The following is a 24,055-nucleotide window of genomic DNA, read 5'->3' on the forward strand; positions in this document are numbered from 1 at the left end:
TAAATCATGTGGCAGTCACTGCTTGCCCCATGTTTTGTGGTGCAGTTTACTGTCGGTGTGAACCAGCCCAGTCAGCCATCTTACCATTACAACTGTCAGTTGATTGATTGGTCAAGTTATAAGTTGCCTGTGGGTATTAAACCCTGTGTTTTCATTTCTGTGGCATGGTCCTTCTCCAGAGCTGATGACCTGTTGCGTTTCCCAGGTGACGTTGATGTTCAACAACAAGCTGTTTCGTGGCAACCGGACAAGCAAGACGAGCATCAATGAGCTGGATGCTTTCTCCTCCCCCAATCTGCCTCCCCTGGCCACCATTGGTGTCAAGATAAAAGGTACGAATCCGTTATTACAGCACTTCCATAATAGGCATGGTGCGTCAGCTGTACTCAAAATATTCTCCATTAGAATGTATCAGTGATGCCTGATAACCTACAGCCGCCAACTGGAGCTGAGGGAGGGTGTATAAGTGACCTCTCAATTTACCCTGTCCTGTGTGAGCTGACCTAACTCTCGGCTACCCTGGGCTTGGTGCCCATTCGGTATGCCCTATATATCAACGCTGCCTGCTCAGGTCCACATTTCTCTTTTAATGACTACAAGAATATCACCTTTTCGTTCCCACTCTTCCTATCTCTGAATGTTACCAAAACAACCTTGCGGCCATAGCAGCGCCTCTAGGTAGCTGTGGCAGGCTTGAAACAAAAGGACCATCTCTCCGAATGGCAACAAAACATTACCTCAACGAGAGATGGCACTAAGTTAACCACAAGTCTGAAAATTGTGTCCAAGCAGGTGACCACGGCTTTGCTTAAGTTCAATTTATTTTCCTTAAAGGGACACTGAAGATTGATTGTTGAAATAGCATTCCAGAAACCTTGTAGTGCTTGTTTCGTGCCAAGGAAATGCTTATTTTGAAAGAAAATAGCATTTTAATGGTCCGCACAGCATTAGCGCACTTCAAATCACCCGCCTGAACGGTCCTTCTGACGTAGCAGTTGCCGTGCCCAACGTTGCCCGCCTTTCCTGCCCGGCCGCCGACGCTACGGTTTTTTGTGCAACAGCAGCCATCAACCTTGCCAAGACGCAGCCGTGGGCCACTCCAAAACTGTATAGTTCTCTGTAACAGAGCTTCGCTTAATCAGCAGCAGAAGTAGAGTATCAACAGTGCAAAAATAGCGAGAGCTGAGCACACGCAGAAGTAGCAATACCGAAACTACCACTGAGACGCGACCACGTGAGCGAAGCGCAGCTTGGTGAAAATGGAACTTTTGAATCATTCGCACCGTTCCCCATAGTAACGCCAAGAGGATTTTTCCATGAATCAAACAGAAACGAACAAGCAGCATTTCATTACGTCTTCTGGTGCACGGAAGGTTCTTTTTTTTATCGCAACTAGTTTGTTTACTCGTGGTTAATTGTACTTTGAACTCTTGACGTCATCGGGATCATTTCCAAAATGTCCCACTTGTGGCTCATATCGTGTCCTACATTTACCTTAATTTCTCGATCAGTAAAGCACTGCTGTTAATAATGTTGACGTTTGAGACGTTCTCACACATTGAACTTTCACTCTGACATAAATTATTTGCCTTTAGTGTCCCTTTAAAGGCCCCATTTATAGGGCTGTTACATATGGGGTAGGGTACATCATGCAGTGGGTAATTCCAAATAAAAACCAAGGGAACATTGGAAAAAGAAGAGGAAAAAAAAAGGAAATGTTGATACACTGTTTGAACAAAAACACGCATTAAGTAAGGAGTTTGTACAAGAAAGGTTCATTAATTTGGCAACATTAGGAGAAACTACAGAATGTGACAATATAACGTAATAACTACTGAAAATCTTGCACAAGAATAACACTGTACAAATAAATACAACAATAACAAACAATAAACACTGGAGAAATAAATACTCGCATTAAGTGTTGAGTTCGTACAATCAATGGCATTTAATTTGGCAAAACAGCATTAAACATATGGTGGTTATTTGTAGATACAAGTTGTTACAAAAACCCCAAGGCTCTCAAATACGTTCTGCTCATGTGTAGTTTGGAACCGCTATTTTCATGCGCAGCTCCATATTTGCATCGCGCGTCGTGCTATGTATCGCACACGCAACGAAACAGCATGCCCGGGCTGCCATGCCAGCAGAAGCTACACAGAGCAAACACAAAACTCCCGAAACTCAGCCCGTCGGAGAGGGTGTTTCGCGTCTTTTCTAGCCTGGACATTTTCGCTGTTTTTATGGAAACATCAAGAACACCTTGCTCATGCAAGTCCATAATGTATACAGTACGTGCTGAGCAGGCTGCGGAAGCAACCTCATCAGGTACGTACGCTGTTACATTTGTAAAAAAACATCCTTGCTGTAGTACGCATGAATCGTAATTGCAGTGCAGCTCGCGAAAGAGTGAAGCAATGTTTTGTTGCCCCATATTACAAGTTGCGCACAAAGTTTTGTGAAAACTCATCATTTCAACATGCATTGCGTAATAATTAGAGTACGCTTTACAGGTAGTTTCGCAGAACTTCATTTTCATTTCACGAGCGCTCTTACAATAATGTGTCCTGCTCACAAAAGCGTGCTATCAGAGAGTATCACCTGCAGTATCGTTCATCAATCCCTTTTGAAAGCTATCTGCACAATTTTAATCTTGTAACGATGATGCTTTAGAAGCGAAAGTGTGCTACTCTTAGTTAAGCCGGTATTGAAATGGGCGGAATCCAGCTGTCTGTTATTAAATATGTGCTGCGTTAGTATGCTAAAAATTGAGCTGCTTGAGCTAGCGCTACGCCTGCGACAGAAAGGACACTGGCACAAGTACTGTTTACTTACGTGCCAATATATGTATTATGTGCAGCTGGATGCCTCGTGTCCAAATAAATTTGGGGACATCAAACACTGCAATGAAAGCACGAAATTCTGACCAGCTGTTGAGGAGCACCGTGCCATTTATTACCTTTTGAAGACGAAATCTCGAAGGTGTGGATGCCATCAAATCACTAAAGCTTAATACTACGTTGAAAGTGGCAAAGCATGCTGATTGCTTGTGCTTGAAAGCACTACCTTGCACTACATTTTCATCAAAGGAAACACTCAAAGGTATGAAGTGCATCTCCACACAAAGCTTGCACCTGCCTTCAACCCAGCGGCGTGTCGCGCAAATTAGGTTCGTAAAATGAAATATGTGGGCATCACACTTCAGGACACGCGCAGTTAGTGTACTTACTCGTGCATTTTCACTCGGCTCCTAGTTTTTTGCTTGAATCGCAGTTATCCACTCGCAGCAAAGCTGAAAACACCGCACCGGCACTATTCCCGTGGCGCGTCGTGATCTACCCAGACAAGTAATATCCTCCTGTTGCGCTGCTTGTTCTGGCATCCAAAGACAACGCAGTAGTGCCCAGACAAGCTCTTATACGCTGAAGTGGCGTGAATGGGTACTTTTTCACACTTTAAAGCCTCAGAACTGCAGCTTGCCTTGTTTACTTGGCAGCCTGGCCAGCCCGGTGCCTGGGTGTGAGACAGGCGTGCTCTGGTGTATCGAGCATATGCTATGTTTTAACATGGTAGCGTCAGAGAGCTCATGTCGCAGAAATTCCGATGTCGGCGTCGTTGGTTGTGAGCGAAAAATCGTCCGTGACCGAAAAATCGAGAAAGATGCAAATAAAATAAACAATAAAAATCTTCGCTCCCATTGAGGATCGAACCAGGGCCATTTGCGTGGGAAGCAGGTGTTCTACCACAGAGCCACGCTATTTCTTGAAACTACTTCAGAAAAAAAACACTATATGAATGTCATGTAATGGAAGGAGTCTCCTTAATGCTTGTAATATTGCGTGGCAGAAGTGCACAATCGCGCAAGGCGACACTTAACAGCATCAACTGTTTCAGTGCGATTTTCGTGTGTGAAAAACTTCAAAGTACACAGGCATGTGAAGACCAACTTCACATCTTTCGCACTCTAGCATCGGCTCTCGGACTTCTTGCCGTGTGCCTTGCAAACTAAGCACAGCCTTTTGGGAATCTTTATTTTGTTCGGTAGGTGTCACGACCAATAAAGTTGTTTCCATCCATCAACAATAAAGTTGTTTCCATAGGTGTCACGACGAAGCTGAGCCCATTCAGCGATTCGTAGGCGCATTAGCGAGGCCATCAAACTACGTTTTTTGCGCGACGCCATGCTTCGAATAAGCCGGTATAGTGCACCCATCGCCACTAAAAACACAACTTGGAAACAGCTCAAACAAACAGCAAACATTAGATAATTGGCTGCCATCTGTGAGACATTGTGAAAAGCATGTCTCGACTGCAGAAGTGGCCACACTGCACAGTTTGCTGATCTATGAGTGGGACATTCGTGTGAAGTAATGGCTCTCATGTCAGGGTTGTCTTGGTGACACTGACGCTTGGCCTTTGTTTCTCGAGCTCGAAGTTCTGCGTCATTTTGGCATCGTTGACGCCTGTTATCAGCTTCCCGCGCTCGTAGTTGGGGATCCATATCTCAGCGACGACGCTTCATTTCAGCTTCCCTGGCTCTCAGCAAGGCATCTTCATGGCGTTGTTGGCGTTTGACATCCGCTTTCCTGGCCTGACCACGTCGTGGGCGCGCGTGTGTGTCTCTGTGCGCGTGTGTGCATGTGTAACAGCACACATTAATAAGTATGCACTTAGTGGTTTAAGTGGGCACTAGGGGCCGGATTTCGCTATCGCGTTCAACTCTTGAGGCTTAAGGGTCCCCCAATTTTTTGCATCCGCTATACCAGAAGTATATAATTAAGAGAAAAACTAGCCAGTGATTATATAGCGCTGGGTGCTACTAATTTGCCATCTATGTTCCAAGACATCGTGGTAGCTTTCAGGCTAGTAACGAGGTACAGTAAAACCTCACTAATTCGAAATCACTAGCACTGCAAGAAATCTTTGAATGAAGAGGGTTTTCAAATTAACAGAACATATGGTGGGGAAAATGGGATCGAGGGAACTTAGGATTACCGAAAGTAATCAAAGATTGCCGTCTGCTAGTTAGGACTCCAAGGACATGTCTTGCAGCAATACCCGATCCCAATCTCGCCACAAATCCGGGGAAATGACAGTCTGTTGGAGCCACAAATAATGGCGCACAGGCAATGGTGCATAGCAATGCTGATGATAGCAATGCGATGCCGACGACAAAAAAAAAAAAAAAACTATTACGTTTTTATTTATTGTTTCTCGGAGCCGGAGCAATGTTGTCAACATTTCTGAATGATTTCCATTGAAGCTTGTAGACTTTGCCAGTCACACTGGTATACTCGCAATTGTACAGCGCGTGTGAGGGACAAAATGCACGGTGCCTCGTGACAGTGAGTGGCTCCTTCCCAATCTTAGTGCTTTACCGCATGACAGCGATGTATTGCGACAAAGCTCACTTACTCATCGTTCTGCTGTGCAACCTACAGTGTAAAAACTAAAGTAAACATTTGTGTGTACGACACTTTGTTTGCTTGAAAGCACTACTTGCATCCTACAGTGCCTCAAAGATCTGCCATGTGGTAGGCGGGTATTGCAGTACGACGCAGAAGAATGACGCTTGTCTACTTAAGTGTCATCGCAAGTTCCTCATTGACATTAAAGATAGCACACCAAACGAGAACAGTAAATAACAAAGGCCATGCACAAATACACTGGCAGAACTATTTTGATTAAAGGCAGCACCAAAGGTGCCCTTGCCCTCTTGGTGGGGAGAGAATTCTAGAACCGCTGTCCTTTGTCATCCATATTTTGTTTTCGTAGTGGTTTTAGGCCGTGTTGTGGAAGATTTATGGCCGTGCCTGTACAGTCAGGAGGATTCGACAGAATTCGGAAGCCTGCCAGGCAAATTAAGAGAATGTGTAGGTATGCAAATGGTTGCGTTATGATGAGCTGACGCTGCGAGGAGCACGTGACACGCTGGCCACGTGTGATTGCCCCGTTGTGGTCTTCTCCTCCACAGGCATGCACTTCAGCTGTTTTTGTTTTCCTTCTTTCTTCTTTTTGCACTGGTAGCAATAAGGCTGGGGTGCTTCACCTATCAATCAGCATTGCTATGCGGTATTGCCTTGCAATTCCAAAGCCGTCGTTTCTCCAAACTTAAGGCGAAATCGGGTTTGGGCATTGACTCACAGAACCCAACTTCATCAAATTGACTGGGCTGGTGCAGTCCGTCCAACTTATTCAATTAAATCTACATTAGAAAATACAGGAGTGCTTAAATTCTTTAAATTAAACGGGACTTCAAAATAAACGAGTTCGAATCATTGAGGTTTTGCTGTATTTAGGAAAGAGGAAAAGCAAAAACACAATCCCTTACACTTGCCACTGGGTGGGGAAGTCCGTCGGATGCAATGCAAGCCTTTGGTGCTTTCATCTGAGCACTCTCGGTTGGCCATGACTTTGAAGTTGAAGTATGGTAGGGTGTTACTGCAAACATCTCATCAAAATGGTATACAGTAGAACCCCGCTGTTACGTTCCTCACTGCTGCGTTTTCCCTGCTGTTACGTCGTTTTCCGCCGGTCCCGGCATAGCTCCCATAGGATACAATGTATTGGGAACCCCGCTGTTACGTCGTAACTGTCGGACCGTTCCCGTATGATACGTCGCGAAGTGCGCTCGGAGCCGACCGAGTGACTACCAAAGAGAGCCGCCATGGTGCATTTTCACGCAGCTTGGCCTCGTTTGACCGTAATATTAGCCGCATGAGAGGCACAAGCAACAGAATCTTTCAATTGATGCAAACAAAAGCATGGCCTTCGAGATTCAAATTGCAAAGATGGCGTCTATGACGTAACTGCTCGCGAAAGCAAGGCCTTCGAGATTGGCATTTACTATTGACAAAAGCATAGCCTTTGAGATTTGTATTGCACAAACATGGCGTGTATGACGTAATTGCTTGCAAAAGCAAGGCCTTCGAGATTGGCATTCACTTCTGCCATCGCGTTGGCGTAGACTCGTCATCATCGTTATTTGTCGGAGTGCGGGAGGAGTTCGAGCTGGTTGGAGCTCGCACGGTCGTGTGTGCGGTTCGCGGTCGGACTCGCCGCACCGGTCGTGATTGCGTGTGCTTAGTTCTTTCATGCCTACAGCTGTTGGTGTTAAAAAAATCACATACGTTGATTACATTTCTGTGGATGAGGCCGTCCTAAGCTCCGCGTTTCTATCCATCGACTAGATCGCGGCTGAGCGCGCCAATTTTCGTGCTGCTCGTAAGAATTGAAATAAAATTCTGTACCACTAAATATTTTGTCGTTTTTCCTGTTTTTCGGCTCTTACGTTTCCCGTCTCTTACGTTTATTTCCTACGGCCCCTTCAAAAACGTATCAGTGGGGTTCTACTGTATATAACATTCATGTGCGAAAACCATGCAGCACCTGTTGCCCACCAGACTTGTAGACAAGAGGCTTTCACTGTAGTGCTTTCTGTACAAAAAGGCCAGGTATTTATTTAAAAAATAGATAATGTTTTTCTGATTTTGAATGGTATTGTAAAAACTTGGAGGACACTTGAGCTTCACCTGCAACCGTGCCACTAGGAAAGGAACATTTGTGCACATAATAATTGCCGTTTCAAACTATCCTAGAATGCCTACTGCAAGTACAGTTGCGAAGGGCCCACTACTCCATAATTCTTCCTTTTGCAAATTGGCGAAGTACACACTACGTGTCCGTAAGGTGCCACGTGCAGCTGCACACTTTGTAATGGGTGGGCAGCTTAAACCACCCACGCATTGCGCAGTTCACATGTTTTGACACCTGGTGCGATTCTACGATTCTGATATGAGATATTACCGTATATTGCCGATTATAAGTCGACATTTTTTTCATAAAATGACCTTCCAAAGTTCGGGGGTCGACCTATAATCGGAGTCGACCTATACGCGGAATCGTAAAGTCGACTTATCTGTGGGGTCCGACGAAAGGTCGTTGTCCTTGGATTCCCTGCTATTCGACGCATCGATAACATCAGCCGCAGAGGCAGTGGAGTCGCGGGAACTGCTATCTCCCAATGCGTGCCCGCCGCTTCCAGAGCCGGACATTTCTGCGATCTGCCATGACGATCGCGAAACCAAGCGAAACTACGGAGCGCATTTAAAAATCGCCACGCGGCATTAAAGGGACACTAAAGGCAAATACAGTAGAACCCCGCTGATACGTTTTTGAAGGGACCGTAGGAAATAAACGTAAGAGCCGAAAAACAGGAAAAACGGCAAAATATTTAGTGGTACAGAATTTTATTTCAATTCTTACGAGCAGCACGAAAATTGGCGCGCTCAGCCGCGATCTAGTCGATGGATAGAAACGCGGAGCTTAGGACGGCCTTATCCGCAGAAATGTAATCAACGTATGTGATTTTTTTAACACCAACAGCTGTAGGCATGAAAGAACTAAGCACACGCAATCACGACCGGCGCGGCGAGTCCGACCGCGAACCGCACGCACGACCGTGCGAGCTCCAACCAGCTCGAACTCCTCCCGTTCTCCGACAAATAACGATGATGATGAGTCTACGCCAACGCGATGGCAGAAGTGAATGCCAATCTCGAAGGCCTTGCTTTCGCAAGCAATTACGTCATACACGCCATGTTTGTGCAATGCAAATCTCGGAGGCTATGCTTTTGTCAATAGTAAATGCCAATCTCGAAGGCCTTGCTTTCGCGAGCAGTTACGTCATAGACGCCATCTTTGCAATTTGAATCTCGAAGGCCATGCTTTTGTTTGCATCAATTGAAAGATTCTGTTGCTTGCGCCTCTCATGCGGCTAATATTACGGTCAAACGAGGCCAAGCTGCGTGAAAATGCACCATGGCCGCTCTCTTTGGTAGTCACTCGGTCGGCTCCGGGCGCACTTCGCGACGTATCTTACGGGAACGGTCCGACAGTTACGACGTAACAGCGGGGTTCCCAATACATTGTATCCTATGGGAGCTATGCCGGGACCGGCGGAAAACGACGTAACAGCCGGGAAAACGCAGCAGTGAGGAACGTAACAGCGGGGTTCTACTGTATTAAGTCGACATTGATAGTTGCAATAGCGTTACAGAAACCTCATAGTGCTTGTTTCGTGCCAAGGAAATGCCTATTTTGAAAGAAAATCAAGTTTTAGTAGTCCGCACAGCGTTAGCGCACTTCAAATCACCCACCTGAACGGACCTTCTGACGTAGCAGTTGCCGTGCCCAACGTTGCCCGCCTTTACTGCCCGGCCGCCGAAGCTACGGTTTCTTGCACAACAGCGACCATCAACTTTGCCAAGACGCAGCCACGGGCCACTCTGAAACTGTATAGTTCACTGTAACGGAGCTTAGCTTGGCCAGCAGCAGCAGAAGTAGAGTATCGACAGGGCGAAAATAACAACAGCCAAGCATACGCAGTAGTACGCGATACCGAAACTACCACTGAGACGTGCAGCTCGGCGAAAACGGAACTTCTGAACCACTCACGCCGTTCCCCATGGTAGCGCCAAGAGGTTCTTTTTTCCATTAATCAAACAGAAACGAACAAGCAGCATTTTATTACATCTCGTGATGCACGGAAGGTTCTTTTTTTTATTGCAATTAGTTCAATTAGTAGTGGTTAATTGTACTCAGGACTCTTTGACGTCATCGGGATCATTTCCAAAATGTCCCACTTGTGCTGCACATCGTGTCCTACATTTACCTTAGTTTCTCGATTACTAGAGCACTGCTGTTGATACTACGACGTTTTAGACGTTCTCACACATTGACCTTTCACTCTGACATAGATTGTTATTTGTCTTTAGTGTCCCTTTAATGCGAACTGCTTGGGAAACAAGGTCTCGAAAGCAGAATTTCAAACCTTTGATAGAGGGCTAACGATGCTCTATGGAAAAAAGAGGAATTTATCTTGCGATACGCCCTGCAGTTTTGTTTTCATACAATAGAAACAATTTGTTGACAAACCATTGGCGTTCCACAGAAAAGCTGGCAGCACCGTGTGGACTGGCAACACTTCGCGGGGAACTAAACCACATGACCAGTCACATGCGCCCTCAAGCGTCTTCGTGTCTTTTTATACTCATGCCTGTTCGCCATTTCTGCATTTCGCTTTGCTTGCGAGCAGTGGCGTGCGCGATTTGGGACACTGCCCAACGGACGCCAAGATTCCACCGCTGTGCCAGCAACAGTTGTGGGAATTCAGGCGTCCGCGCCAGTGGCTCGACGCCATCTTCCCTTGGAGAATTCCCGTGTCTCTCTCCTCTCGACCGGACGGGTGGCAGCTAGTCATAAATCGCCGTCACTTTGCTGCCACCCCGCCCTCGAAGGTTAAACACGGTGGCCGATTGGCCCAATTTTGGCGGGATTCGGACCTGGCTCGCGCTCGCCTAGAAGCGGCGGGCGCGCGACCAGGTTCAGGGGAGACCACTTAAGGACCTCGAAGGGTGTGTACGCGTTTTGGCCGCTCCGGCCGGCGGCGATCCTTTGTTCTTCGCCGCCGGCCGGCGGTTACATCGTTTTGTCGGGGCTCCGGCCTCAGCGGGCGCGCGCTACCCTCCGCGGTCTCGAAGTCCCGAGGCGGCGCCTCGCGATCGTGCACTGTATGTTTCTCTCAAGTGTTACTTTGTCTGTTCCGTCTCTTCTCCTCTGGGGTGCGCGATCACGGGAGCGCTGGCTGAAGGGTAGGTCGGCTCTCCAAACCTGGTTCTTTGTTTGCTTGTTTTATAGGTGTGCCATTCGCGGCCACATTTGTTAACTTGTATTAGCTAATTGGTGTCCTGCGCAATCATGTTACGTACGATTGGCTGTGTCGAATTATTGATCTCTTTGTAATCCCTTTAATAAATCACTAATTTGGAGAGTGTCGCCTAGGGTCTCCCTCGCTGCATGCGATGGCTCGCCGTCCCTTCGCGGTGACGAGCCGAGTTCTCGCGCGCAGCAGTTCGAACGGTACACGGGCGCGGGACGAACGAGGACGCGGCGGCCTGCATGAAGCCCCCAGTGCTCGAACCCGCGGTGGTGCTTGGCACGACACCACACAGTACAGCACTGCTTTCAAGCGGCAAGCGATCCTCTACGCAGAGTCGGAAAGCAACGTTGCAGCAGGGCGCAATTTCGATGTGTCGGAAAAGTGCGTGAGGGAATGGAGAAAACAAAGGACCAAGACCGCCGTGTGCGCTGCTACACACTGTTCCTTTCGCGGACCGAAGTCTAGACGATGCCCTGCCATTGAGGAAAGAGCCTGAGTGTTTGCTACAATGATATTGAAGCAAAAGCATATACTGTCACAAAGGATATGTGCATCCCGCAAACCGAGTTCAAGGTATCCAAGAAATGGGTCATGAACTTCATGAAACGGAATGGCCTAAGACGACGCACAACTGTATGCCAAAGGTTGCCCGAAGCCTACGAAGAAAAACAGTGCGCGTTTCTTCGCTACGTGAGTAACCTGAAGGCAAAGCATTCATTCCTGCTGGGTCAAATCGGCAATGCCGACCAGACTCCTGTATGGTTTGACATGCCTAGCAAGAGGACCATGTCCGGAAAAGGGGAGCGCCAGGTTCGCCTGCTGACAACAGGCAACATGCACAACCGTATCACTGTCATGTTGTGTTGTACGGCCGACGGGCACAAGCTACCCCCATTTCTTCGGTTCAAAAGGAAAGCGATGTTAAAGAAAGGAAAGTTTCCACTGAAAGTTATCGTGCGGCTGAACGAAAAAGGGTTTTTTAACAATGAAACTGTCCTCGAATGGTTTCGTCTCGTGTGGTGCAGGCGCCCGGACGCACTGTTGAAGCCCCGCAGCATGCTCATCCTGGACTCCTTCCACGGCCACATCACAGATCGAGTGAAGAAAGCGATAGCGGTCTCTGGATGTGAGCTGGTCATCATTCCGGGCGGACTGACTCCTATTCTCCAGCCACTCAACGTGGCGCTCAATAAGCCATTCAAAGACCACATGTGCGTGTTCTACAATGAATGGCTCCGACAAGAAAACCCGAAGACACCGACAGGGAAGCTGAAGCGCGCTTCTTTGAGTGAAGTGGCGCAATGGGTCAACGATGCCTGGTATGGACTGCCAACTGACATGGTCTGCCCAGCGTTTTCCACGTGCGGCATCTCAGTACCACCGGCACCCCTTCCGACGGCGAGCAGCTGCGGTGGCTCACGCGATGGCAATGACCATGACTGCGTCCTTTTACAGCGAAAGCTGTTATGAGATCATTTCAACGGCCGTTTTTGGCGCCGTAGTTGTCCGCCGCCGCCGGTGTCCGTAATCACTATCGCACGAAATAAGAAAAAAAAGGAAACAAAAAATTTCCAGGATGGAACGAGGTTCGAACCTGGGCCCTCTGCGTGAGAGCCCAGTGTCCTACCTCAGGGCCATGCCGGTGCTTGAAACTGCGTTGCAAAAAGACCCTATACAGGCTTCATGTCGGGAAGGAACCACATTAACATATGTAATGTAGTGTGGTAGAAGAGTAAAATAACAACCAGGCATCACACAAACTCGAATTCTGTAACCGGGCGTCACACAATGCAAATTGCGCGAGTGGGTTGTTGAGTGCTTCCAACCCATTACAAAGGCCTCTGCGATAATTCTTCATCGTCATCAGCCACAGCATCAACAAAGTGCACATAATGCCTTACAGGTGTTTAGCGAGTACCACGGTTCTCCGCAGAATGACGAAAAATTGCCCTACTTCACAAAAATTATGATTTATAGCGTAGTGGGTTCCTCGCAAGTGCACCTCTATTGGTTGCCAAGGAAGCCCATAAGGCTCCGATGATCCATTTTCTCGGGGTCTCAATAAAGTTAATTCCCCTATCTCTTTCTCACGTTAACGTATGTTATAAAGCGTGGTGGGAGAGTGAAATAATGACCGGGCGTCACACAATGCGAGTTACATAACTAGTGGGTCATTTAAAGCTTCCAACCCATTACAAAAGGCTCAGTCATAATTCTTCATCGTCATCAGCCGTCGCATCAAGAAACTGCGCATAATGCCTTACAGATGGTACCTCGCTTCTCCGCAGAATGACGAGTAATGTCGTGGTGGGTGCTTCCCAACTTCCCAAAAATTATGATTTATGGCGTAGTGGGTACGTTGCTAATGTACTTGTATTAGTAGCCACAAGAGAGTTTATAACGGGCTCTAGAAATGCCGCTCTTCCAGCTTTCACTGTGACTGTGCTGCGCTTCCCGCGCAGGCGTGGCGTTTTTTTCAAGCAACGACGAGTCGTAAGCAATGTATCACGGGCAAATAAATGTTTCTTTGCGTCACTCCCTCTTCTGGAAAACTAATTGGTGAGCTATGGTCGCAGCATGAGGCTGTGTTCGGAGTCAACTTTTTTTTTTCCCCTAGAAGGGGTTGCAAGTTGGGGGGTCGACTTATAATCAGCAATATATACGGTACGTGCGTAAAGGAGACTCCTCCCAATACACGACATTCTTATAGCGTTTTAAATGCGGAGCATTTCTTAGTGAACCTTTGGCGCTTTGAGCGTTTCTGTCTATGTATCTATCTATCTATCTATCTATCTTTCTATCTATCTGTCTGTCTGTCTGTCTGTCCGTCTGTCTGCCCGCCCGCCCGTCCGTCCGTCCGTCTTCGTCTGGGTGCTCTCATGATTGCCTCCTTAGTTTGGTGTAGACGAAAATTAGCATGTGAGGGTAACAGGATTTGACGAATATGACTGTCAGGGCAGGACACGTATAACATGAAAATCTTGTCACGTACGTCGTCAAACCCTTTCCTCTAGACACGTGTGGCACATACCTGTATACGACGGGCCACGGTAAGCGGGTATGCGCCACAGGTGATTGAAAGTTTATATCTTCCCATGAACGGCGAGAACGGACATTGGTAATTCAAAAGCGAGGGCGTTAAGAAAAACCGACACGGGCAGCATGACCCCACGAATGGAAAGAATAAAAATTAGGATCCCAGCAGGAATCGAACCCAAGCATTCTGCATGGCAACCAGCTATTCTACCGCAGAGCCACACCAAGTCTATAAACTTGTTTGGAAAAACAGCCTATGCAGGCGTAATGTCGGTGCAACGTCAATTGTGGTTGTAGTGCTGGCTATCTAATTTTACAAGAAAGCAATAAACACTCTAGATATGTACTCCTACGATACAGGCGTCATATCAGATTAACGTCTCATGACCAGGACTTGGGGACATACGCATGTACCGCCATCGCTCGTCGGTGACTGCAGTGGCCTGCCGTAACTGAATGGGAAATAGGCGAAAAAAATTCTATCTGACGAAAAAAGTTAGTTGTCAAAAACGACTCCCGGTTCTATACAGTAGAGATTTATTTGAACATTCTCTTAACCCTTTATATCCCAGGTGCCACATTTGTAGCTGTTTTGTTTGATATTTTCTTTTCTCAAAATTTTATTAAGGGACCCCTGATTCCTTGCTGCTACAAACGTGGAAGTGCAAGCTTTCACTTACGCCTGATAGATGGCGCTACAGGTACCGCACTTGAGTACTTCTTCCACTGCAAACATGGACACCACATGCGGCCAGCTAAGACGGCGAGCTCCTGACTTGTTCATGCTCCTCTTCGCTTATTACTTGTAATATCTAGTTATAAATGTCTGTATTCTTTTTTGCGAAGCCTATGGAACGAGCCTAGTTTGTAGTATTTTTGTATTATTAGTTATTGTCATCTATATGTGCAGTTTAGGCTTGCATACACGTTTGTGGCACTCAGGACTGCCAAGTCCAGCTTCCGGATAGGCTAAAAATGTGTACAGAAGTTTGCAGTGCGTCACAGTTCCGTTTCTTTTTCGTTAATTTACTGCAAAAGAAGTTTTAGAGCACCTCAAAGCTTTAAAACGGGTTTTCTTTATGGAGGCAACAGTTGACAGACGAGAAAATAAAAGAAATTCTCTTTCAAAATTAATATCCAAGCGGAAGTGAAGATGAAGGCTTGGAAGGCTCAGATTGCAAAGGAGAGCATATTTTGCCGGAGAGACTGCCTAGCACGGATGGCGAAAGCTCCGCAGACAGTGAGGATGAGGAAGTTGAACATCGACTCAGACACACACACACACAAAAAGAATATGGCACTGGGTGAAGAAGGATCGCAAGATCAACTGTGGAGAAGAACACATCTTATCTACGTGTTGATACAGAAAAAAATCAACCGCTTTCAAATTTTTCATGCCTCTTGAAAGCTTTTGAGAGTTCAATGCATGGTCTACGATTTTCAACTCCTCATTCCTGACTGCTGCAAACTATAATAATAATAATATCTGGGGTTTAACGTCCCAAAACCAAGATATGATTATGAGAGACGCCGTAGTGGAGGACTCCGGAAATTTCGACCACCTGGGGTTCTTTAACGGGCACCTAAATCTAAGTACATGGGCCTCAAACATTTTCGCCTCCATCGAAAATGCAGCCGCCGCGGCCGGGATTTGATCCCGCGACCTTCGTGTCAGCTGTCGAGCGCTATAACCACTAGACCACCGTGGCGGGGCAACTGCAACAAACGTGGCAGTAATGAAATGCTTCTAAAATGTATATGTATTGTTGTAGGTTTTTTTTTCCACGTATTACTTTGAACGAAAACTGTCTGAAAAATATCATTTTCGGTTGGGGGCACTGCGCTGAATGTATGTGGGAAACAAAGGGCTAAAATTACACTGTCGCACCACAAACCGTGTGGCTTCCCGGAGTGTTTAAAGGGACACTAAAGAGCAAAACGATTTTTCTCGCATTAGTAAAGTAGTCTTCCACGATACCAAAAACACCACGCATGCGGCGAGAAGACGCTTAATAAGCGAGAAAACCCGCAAAAAGAAAATACAGGTGGCGACGCCACCTTGGAATTCCCGCACCATTTGCCGTGACGTCACATATTTTTGACGGCGCCTGCTTGGGCCTACGTAGTTCCTAATCGGTTAAATCGAAGTACATTGTCCTCTGAGGGGGCCAGAGACTTGACATAACGAGTTTGTGGAAATTTCGTCGAGCCAGTGGCGCCAAAATACATTAAATGCTCTTTAAAATATTTTACGTCACGAACTACAAAGTTCGGCGCAAAATATAAAAATGAAACTTTGAACTTGGTTTTCTCCTCTAATAATAAACCTATGGTGGTGAAATAAACTACACAAGAGTTCTCCGAGCACACATTATCAATCTAAACCAATTCATTGTTTCTCTTTAGTGTCCCTTTAAAATTTTACAATAGGGCTCCATGCGTTTCTACTGGGCAGTGTTCAATTGTCCTGGGAAGCCACAGGCTTTGTAGTGCAACACTGCAATTTTACCAAAACGTTCCAGTGGGTCTCTACTGTATAGAACCCCGAGTCGTTTTTAATAGCTTGCTTTTTTCAAGACATACGATTTGTTTTCGCCCATTTCCCATTCAATAATGGCAGGATGCCGTTGCTACCGCCAAGAGATGGCGCCACGCACAAATGAACCCAAATCCTGGGAATGGTGTGGTTCCAGTGTGGGCTCGCTCCGCTGTTATAGCGGTCTAAAAACAATATATTTGTATTCCTATGATTCAGCAAGCTATATTGAAGCATTGCTCGACCCTGAAGGGAGAGACAGAGAGAAACGAAGAGGAAAGGCAGGGAGGTTAACCAAGCTTTGGCTCGGTTGGCTACGCTACATGTGGGGTGGGAATAAGAGGTAGGATAGAGAAGAAAGAACACTTAGTTGGAACACACATTAATGAAAGTTACGTATGATATCCACATGATTGCACCATAAAGTGCACTTACTTTCGATAATACTGACGTATATACTCTAACGTGCAGTAAAGGAGTTGTGTGTGAAGTGCCCTTCACTTGCGGTAAATATTATATTGGACAGACAGGCCGCTGTCTGAATGCTCACTTGCAGGACCACCGGTTATCTTTGAAAGGGCAGCCGTCGTCTAACCTGTCCCTGCACTGCCGTGACTGTGGTTGCATGCCGGTCTTGACTGATACAAAAGTGCTTGCACGCCATCGTGACCAGACGGCACGTGATCTTATGGAAGTTTTCTTCATTGAGAAAGGCGGTGATAACTGTGTGGCAAAGCCTTCTCTTGCTTTGAACAAAGTTGAGATAGGGTATCTGGATGCGCACATCTGAGGTGTGGGTTTCGTGCGTGGTGAACGCGTGGTTTGCTTGGTATAAATACATTAGTTTTTTAATAAAGGTTCAGTTGTTAGTGTGCACTTGTCCTGTTGCTTTCTTCTGCTAGTCCCACGTTCTTTCGCGCTATTTGTTTCCAGTACTCTAACGTTAGGGCTGACGTTACGTCGCACCACAAGTTACCCTTCAAATGCCAGCGTTATCGACGTGCCTGGTAAGCCCACGATGTGCACACAGCTACAATGACAAAAATGCTTCGATCAACCTCGTAACACTTGGCTCAGAGCATAAAAGACGGCATAAAAGACTTTGCATGAAACTGATTCCCACACGCGTGGGATCTGCCGAATTTTTTTGTCAAGCAGTTTCAAGAAATGGCATGGCTCAGTGTTAGAACATCTGCTTGGCATGCAGGAGGCCTCGGTTCGATTCTCACTCGGACTGAAAATTTTTGTATTATTTATTTATTTGTAGCTATCTCAAATTTTCATTCATGGACAACGCTGATTTTTCACTCACAACCAACGAGGCCGACGCCGGAATTTCTGCGAAACGAGCTCTTTAACGTTATCTCGTTAATGTATTTGGGTTACTAATTCTCTGGCTCCCATTTCGTACATGTGGGCACCTGATAGCCTGCAGGAATAAAGGACAGGACATACATGCAAACTGACCAGCTAGCTTCTTGGAAGAAGCCACTTGTGCGAGCCATATGAGTCTCTGTAGTCTCTGACCTTTACCAATTGCACATTCATTGTCGTGATTGTAAGAATGTTTGCTTTGACATGAAAGTGTTTTATGCCTGGGCCCACCAAGACTTCACTGATGTATTTCCGTCACGGATATGACGTAAAATGTACACTAACAGATGACAAAGAAAAATCTAGAAGAAAAAATTCCGTCGCCGGGAATTGAACCCACGACCCCTGGTTCCGCAGCACGCAGAGTGAAACGACTCGGCCACAAAGCCTACGTTCTCCAGCATACTCACTGCAAGCTATTTATATACATCATTTACTGGTGCTGGTACACAGAGCTCGGAAGCACTTGTTTTCGTTATCACCAGCGAGACGGCGCAAAGGACGCAATGGGTGCGCTTTAAAGGTCGTCGCCCCGCTCGTTGCAATGCACGCTCGCCCCGACCTGTACTTTGCCCTACAGGGCGTGGTCGCCCGTGCGCACACGCTTATCTCATGATGGGGGTGGTTTGTACGTCTTGTGCTTTGACCGCAAGGTTACATTGAAGTTACAGAGTGCACGAAGGTCACTGCAGCGGCTCACTGCAGCGGCCGCTTTTGCGAAAGGAGCGCGCTGCTCACACACAAAGAAGTAACAACTGTGAGAGTTGTTGGTTCGTGCTCGTCCTGTGTGTGTTCTTTTCATGCGTCCTTTGTGCTTGAGCAACACGCTGCAAGTTTCGAGTTGCTTGCTGTTCTTCGCGTGACATTCCAATTTGTGGCCATCGCATTCATTGCTTTGCCCTTGCGGCAAAACAATGCACAATAAACGCTCCACTACCTCGGTGAACACACGTTTCACTTTCGTGTTATACCGATTTCTATGATGGAGGGATCAGCCATGTTTTTTTACTATTAGGTGCACATGCAAAAAGAGCTTAACATTCTTTTTGGGTTTAGTAGTAAGACTAATATGTTTGAGTGATTGGGTTGCCGGCGCCATTGTAGCTTGTTCGAATGCCCAGTAGCCCCCAGCGACAAAAGAACCTTGCCAAATATGTCATTGGTTTCGCAGGGTGCTTTCTAACAGGTTTGACACATGTGGGGACAGCTACGAGGAAATGCATGAACAACACAAAGCGGCGAATGAAGTCTTGCCCCTGAAGGAAAAAAAGAAGAAGAAAGAAAAGTACCCGGCAATTACGGTAGTTCATAATGTGAAATTTGAGTGCAACAGTATTCCAGTCTCTGCTTGGGCAGTTCACTTAACAGCACACGAAGCACCACCACGGGTTGCACTGCTCGGAGAGAGAACAGGAATGCGTGGCTTGTTGCACTTTCTTCACTGTGAGAAGCAGACACGGCTGTGTTGGTTGTGGAAGTGCTCCTTATCTCCTCCTTCTTTCCATCACGAGGGGCATTGTTCCCAGCGAGTGTTTCCCAGAGGTGTTCTGGAGAACACCCTTAAGAACTGATGCTGTCTTCATGAAGCTGTCCATTTTGCCATCTACCGTGAGTATTAGTAAAAAGGAAGCCACTAGGCATTGTTTTTAATGTGGCCTTTGTCCTTGCATGCTGCTCACAGGAGATGCTGGTTTTGCAAGCGCATGTGGTGGGTCATTCTGCCAAGTCCATGAACGAGTGTGCGTCGTCACTGTGTGCCTTTTGTTCTTGATGCAGTCAACTGGAGAGCCGTGTTCCAGCAGAACACCATGGAGAAGTTTCGTGTGCACTCCAAGCTGAACCGCAACGTTGGCCTCCTTCGTCTCTTCCCCAGCATCACCGTTGAAGTGGTGTGTGCGTGCCTCCTTTTGATGAACGCAAGAACGAGAAAAAAATACTTGCTCTGGCTTTGTAAATGGCAGGTGTGATCAGTGGCACGTGGACTTTTGGCTTTATGCAACGCTGCAGAGATGGGCTGTTAAAGGGCCTTTACACCACCTATACTCCATCTCAGAAGTTCGCTTCAGCACTGTGAAGGCTACAGGGCCCCTTAGCCAATAGGAAGGGCGATTAGCCTCCCACATGTATTCATCCGCGTCGCGCTGTCTGCCCAGTGCTTCCCTGGCGTCTGCTCGCGTAGGGCGAGTAAAGTGAACAGACGGCGTTGCTAAAAAAATGGCTGCACCCACCACAGCTGGTGCCCTCTGCTTCGAATTTATCGAGTCGTCATCATGTGCTGTGTGGCCCTTAAGTTATGAACTGACACTGTATTTGCTTCAGATGTACCGTATTTTCCGGTGTATAAGACGCACCTTTTTTCCTAGATTTTCGCTGGTGCGTCTTATACAACGGTGCGTCTTATATACGCAAAAAGTTACGTGATTCTGCGAGACCAATTTGTTTATATTTAATTTATGAGTACGATAAACTGAGCTCGAGAGCATTCGTAAAAATATATATGTAATTTTGTTGTAACAATGAAGCGGCTGCGATCTTAGATGTCAGCTACTTGCTGTTCAAGCAGCGCGGCGACCACGGAGATTACGGCCGCAATAAAAGCCACCACTGTCGCGTGCCCCATTGTACTGTTTGAATTGTTTGTTCTTAAACGAAGAATTAAACCCACAGAACTGAGGCAATAAATAAAAAAGAGCACCACAACGGTCCATTGTAACGTTGTAGCGCCCACAATATCAGTTGCAAAAGCGAAAGTACCACTTCATTATCATCATCATCAGTTTCCGTGTGAGACGTCGCTGCAGTCCAGCAGTAGTCGCAGCTTCCGGCTTCCGGTCGCCATTTGCGTTTTGTATGCGTGTGTAGGTGGTATCCGACGATCGTGTGATAACCGTGCGGCGCGTTCGTTGTTTATGTGTTCTCGCCAAGTCTGGTAATGCCCTGAAGGTATGGTAGCCACCATAGTACAGGCAGTGCCAACGATGTGCTTCAAGGTGCTTACAATGCTGCGTAAAAGTTACTCAGAGGCTGACGACGGCAACCCAGCGATGCTGCCAACCGAGGCGGAAGAACTTTTGACAGTGCGCCGGAGGATGTGGCTTCAAATCCAGTAGAATAAATAGTGGTTTTCTGCGCCTTAATAAAACTGCTGCTTACAGATATTCAGTGCCGTGCGTGACTACGCATTTCGCAATCAATGTACTCTGCGTGGGTCATTGTGTTTTATCATGTCGACTGAGTTAAAAATAGATGCGTCTTATACAAAGGTGCGTCTTATATATCATTTTTTCTTTCGAAAGTCGTAAAAAGTAGGGGGTGCGTCTTATACAAAGGTGCGACTTATACACCGGAAAATACGGTATGTGCTGACACTTCGAATGTATTTGTGACTATATTGCACTAATGTCATGAACTGTTATCAAATTCTCGGCGCGTTAGACTTAGCAGGCATGGCAAAACAAACAGCTGATCTCGCAAATAACGGCAAACTGTGCCTTATGCTTTGTTTTCAGCGTGAGATGGCACAAAGCGATAGCTCATTTCACCGTTTATTTGCTGCTTCCAGCACAATGGGCATACAGCAAGTGCAAGTTTGGGTCGAAGCAGGCAGTCGCATCTATGGGTGCTGCCATGTTGATTTGTAACCACAGTTAACGGTGGTTACTGATACAGTAGTTAAAGGTACACGACATCAGTTCGGAGAAGAATAAACATATCACGCATCGATGTGACATAACACGTGCCAAACAAGCGCAGATGTCTCAACCCTGCCAATTGTGAAGCAATTATATCTGGAATTATGTTTTGCTGCGCAAGTGGGTGGCTTGCTTACACCCCGTAGCCTTGGTAGTGATGAACGGTAGTGGTGAGATGGAGTGTAGAGATCGAAATTTAGTTGTGGTGTTGCAGTCGTGCACGAGTCTACAACAAACGCATAGCCACGAGAATTTTTCAAAATGGTGTTCCACGATACATTGTGTTGGGCGAGTTGATGTTTAGCTTTTATATTTACAGCATGAATGACACCACAGAGAAAAAGGCACACAAAGCAGACAGAGCGCTCTGTGTCGCATAGGGAAAACCGGTCAGTGCCTGAACCAAAGATTAAAAGAGCACTATGACGATGTCGCATGCATAGCCACTTGTGGCTATGTGGCTGAACGTTGCAGTGATTGCCTTACAGAAGACAATGACAGTGAACCCTGAGTACCAATGTACACAGATTGCGATGTCATAGAACAACACCGTGATGCCCTAACAAGAGAGATACAGGAGGCACGTATGATTACAAGATTGCCGGACGTGTATAAGCACACCCTCAGTAGCACTGCCCCAAAATGCAATCAAAGACCTTGATTGTGAAATTTGATGCATGCCAGTTTTCCGCGGGCCCTAATGCTCAGTCCGCACATGTTGTACGTTTTTCTTTCTGGTCACCAGTAAGTATAAAAGGTGTTGCGGACGATTGCGGCCTCACGGCAACAAGCAGGAGGACAAAGAGAAGAAAGAAGACGTAGACACGAGCAGTGGAATAAAGAGATAGAATGCTTGGTCTAGGGCTCGGGTATTAATTACGGGACATTCTTTCTGGTGCCGAAAACACCCCGGTCATCGCCCTTCCTAGACTTCCAGCTTCCATGGCATCGTTGGAGCGGCTCCGCAAGAACCGCGGCGTCGTCAGGGCCAGCGTCACACGAACCATTACGCTCCTGACCGACGAACTTCAGGCCACGGCTCCCGATGCCGCGCAAGTTGATTCGCACGTTACATACCTGACTCAGAAGAACGTCGAGCTCGGCAACCTCAACAAGCAAATCCTCGACGCCACCGATGATGACGCTTACGACGAAGAGCTCGAGGCCGCGGAAGACTACGACCGGAAGGTGTCCTATGCCGTGTCTCGAGCGCGCTTCTTCCTGCGCGAACACGCCAACACAGCGACGGCAACGAGGACTTCAAGGCCCGAGGCTACGTTACTGAACGCCGATGTCGCTGGGGCCGGCAGCTCAGCGCATACCGAGGTCACTGACGCTGCACCTCGTGTAACAGAGGGGACACCCGGCCCAGCAACCGTGCCGCGTCATCGCACAGTGGTCCTGCCGAAACTTCAGATACCTACATTTTCCGGCGCACTTCGCGACTGGCAGACCTTCTGGGACCACTTCAGTGCCACGATCCACCGTAATGAAGACCTTCTGCCGATTGAGAAATTTAAGTACCTCCTCTCGTATTTGAGTGGCGCCGCGAAGAGAGCCATCGAAGGCATTAGACTCACGGAGGTTAATTATGCAATCGCCATCAGGACCTTGACGGAGCGATTTGGTCGACGCGACTTGCTCATCAACGAGCACATCGACCACCTGCTCGCCCTACCACCAGTCAAGTCTTCGGCAGATGTCGACAAACTTCGCCTACTCTACGACAAGGTACAATTTCGCGTCTCGGCACTGACCGGTTCGGGCGTCTCACCCGACCAGTACAACGTGGTCCTCAACCGCGTCCTAATGAGGTGCCTGCCTGACGACCTCGCGATCCTCTAATGGCAGAAGTCCAAAGAAGCCGTGCAGGATACGTCCAGTATAGCGACCCCCAAAGAAAGAGCTCGTCAGGATGCAGAAATGCTAAGCTTCCTGCGCATACAAATTGAGGTTCGAGAGGAAGGCAGGCCAGGACGAACACCGTCTGCTTTCTCGCGGTTACTGCCCGAAGATGTCAAACCTCTGTCAGCACCGATGGGACATTTGCCTACAGTGTCCGCACTTGCTGCCGAATCTGTTGCAGTTACGGAAGAGGTGTGCCCCTTATGCAGCAGTTGTCAGCACACCATCGCGGACTGCAACGTTCAACTCTCAGCTGAGGAAAAACGGGCTCGGTTGCGCACTGCTCGTTGCTGCTACCGTTGCGGCTTGCAAAACCACATGGCTCGTTTTTGCCGACGTGCGCGCAGCATCATCTGTAGTAAGTGCAACCGACGACATCTCACGATCCTCTGTGAATTGTTCACGCCGGCAGCCCCAACCCGTGCAAACGCGACAACAGTGAACCAAGACGAGCCTCGCATCGCCGGGCGAGGCACGAACACGCCGTCAGTGACATCGGCCCCAAGCGCCCTGAGCGGAATCAACGCCGTTCTTCTCCAAACAGGACGAGTCTGGATCGAGTGCGGGTCCCAAAAGCGTCTCGTGCGCATTCTTCTTGACAGCGGTAGCCAGCGCACATTCATTTGAGCGGATGTCTCAAAGGACCTCAGATGCCCGGTTATTGGAACCAAAGAACTTTCCTTGGTGACGTTCGGCCACTCGAAGCCCCGCGAAGTAATGCGCAGTCGACGGGTAGCTTTGACTTTACGAGGCCAACGTAGGGACATAGCGGTAACCGTGGAGGCCTTGGAG

The 24,055-nt window shown here is 47.5% G+C and overlaps 2 protein-coding genes across 2 annotated transcripts in view; both read left to right on the forward strand.

The window, feature by feature from the left end:
- Positions 1–19,648, forward strand: part of LOC119375531 (L-asparaginase) — a 42,138-nt gene extending 22,490 nt beyond the window's left edge. Inside the window, exons 6-7 of the mRNA XM_037645726.2 lie at positions 206–332; positions 19,443–19,648. Of these exons, the coding sequence (XP_037501654.1) occupies positions 206–332; positions 19,443–19,633 (318 nt within the window). The 3' untranslated portion in view covers positions 19,634–19,648. The remainder of the gene's footprint in view (positions 1–205; positions 333–19,442) is intronic.
- Positions 19,649–22,300: 2,652 nt separating this feature from the next.
- LOC119374908 (uncharacterized) lies at positions 22,301–23,203 on the forward strand. The gene has a single exon (XM_037645111.1). It carries the CDS (start codon positions 22,301–22,303, stop codon positions 23,201–23,203), a length of 903 nt encoding a protein of 300 aa, XP_037501039.1.
- Positions 23,204–24,055: the final 852 nt, after the last annotated feature.

The sequence above is a fragment of the Rhipicephalus sanguineus genome, chromosome 11 (assembly GCF_013339695.2).
Source record: "Rhipicephalus sanguineus isolate Rsan-2018 chromosome 11, BIME_Rsan_1.4, whole genome shotgun sequence".
Lineage (NCBI taxonomy): Eukaryota > Metazoa > Arthropoda > Arachnida > Ixodida > Ixodidae > Rhipicephalus > Rhipicephalus sanguineus.

What these genes read in the sequence shown, in the direction of transcription:
- LOC119374908 (XM_037645111.1), top strand. Translation starts at nt 22,301, where the DNA reads ATGGCATCGTTGGAGCGGCTCCGCAAGAACCGCGGCGTCGTCAGGGCC.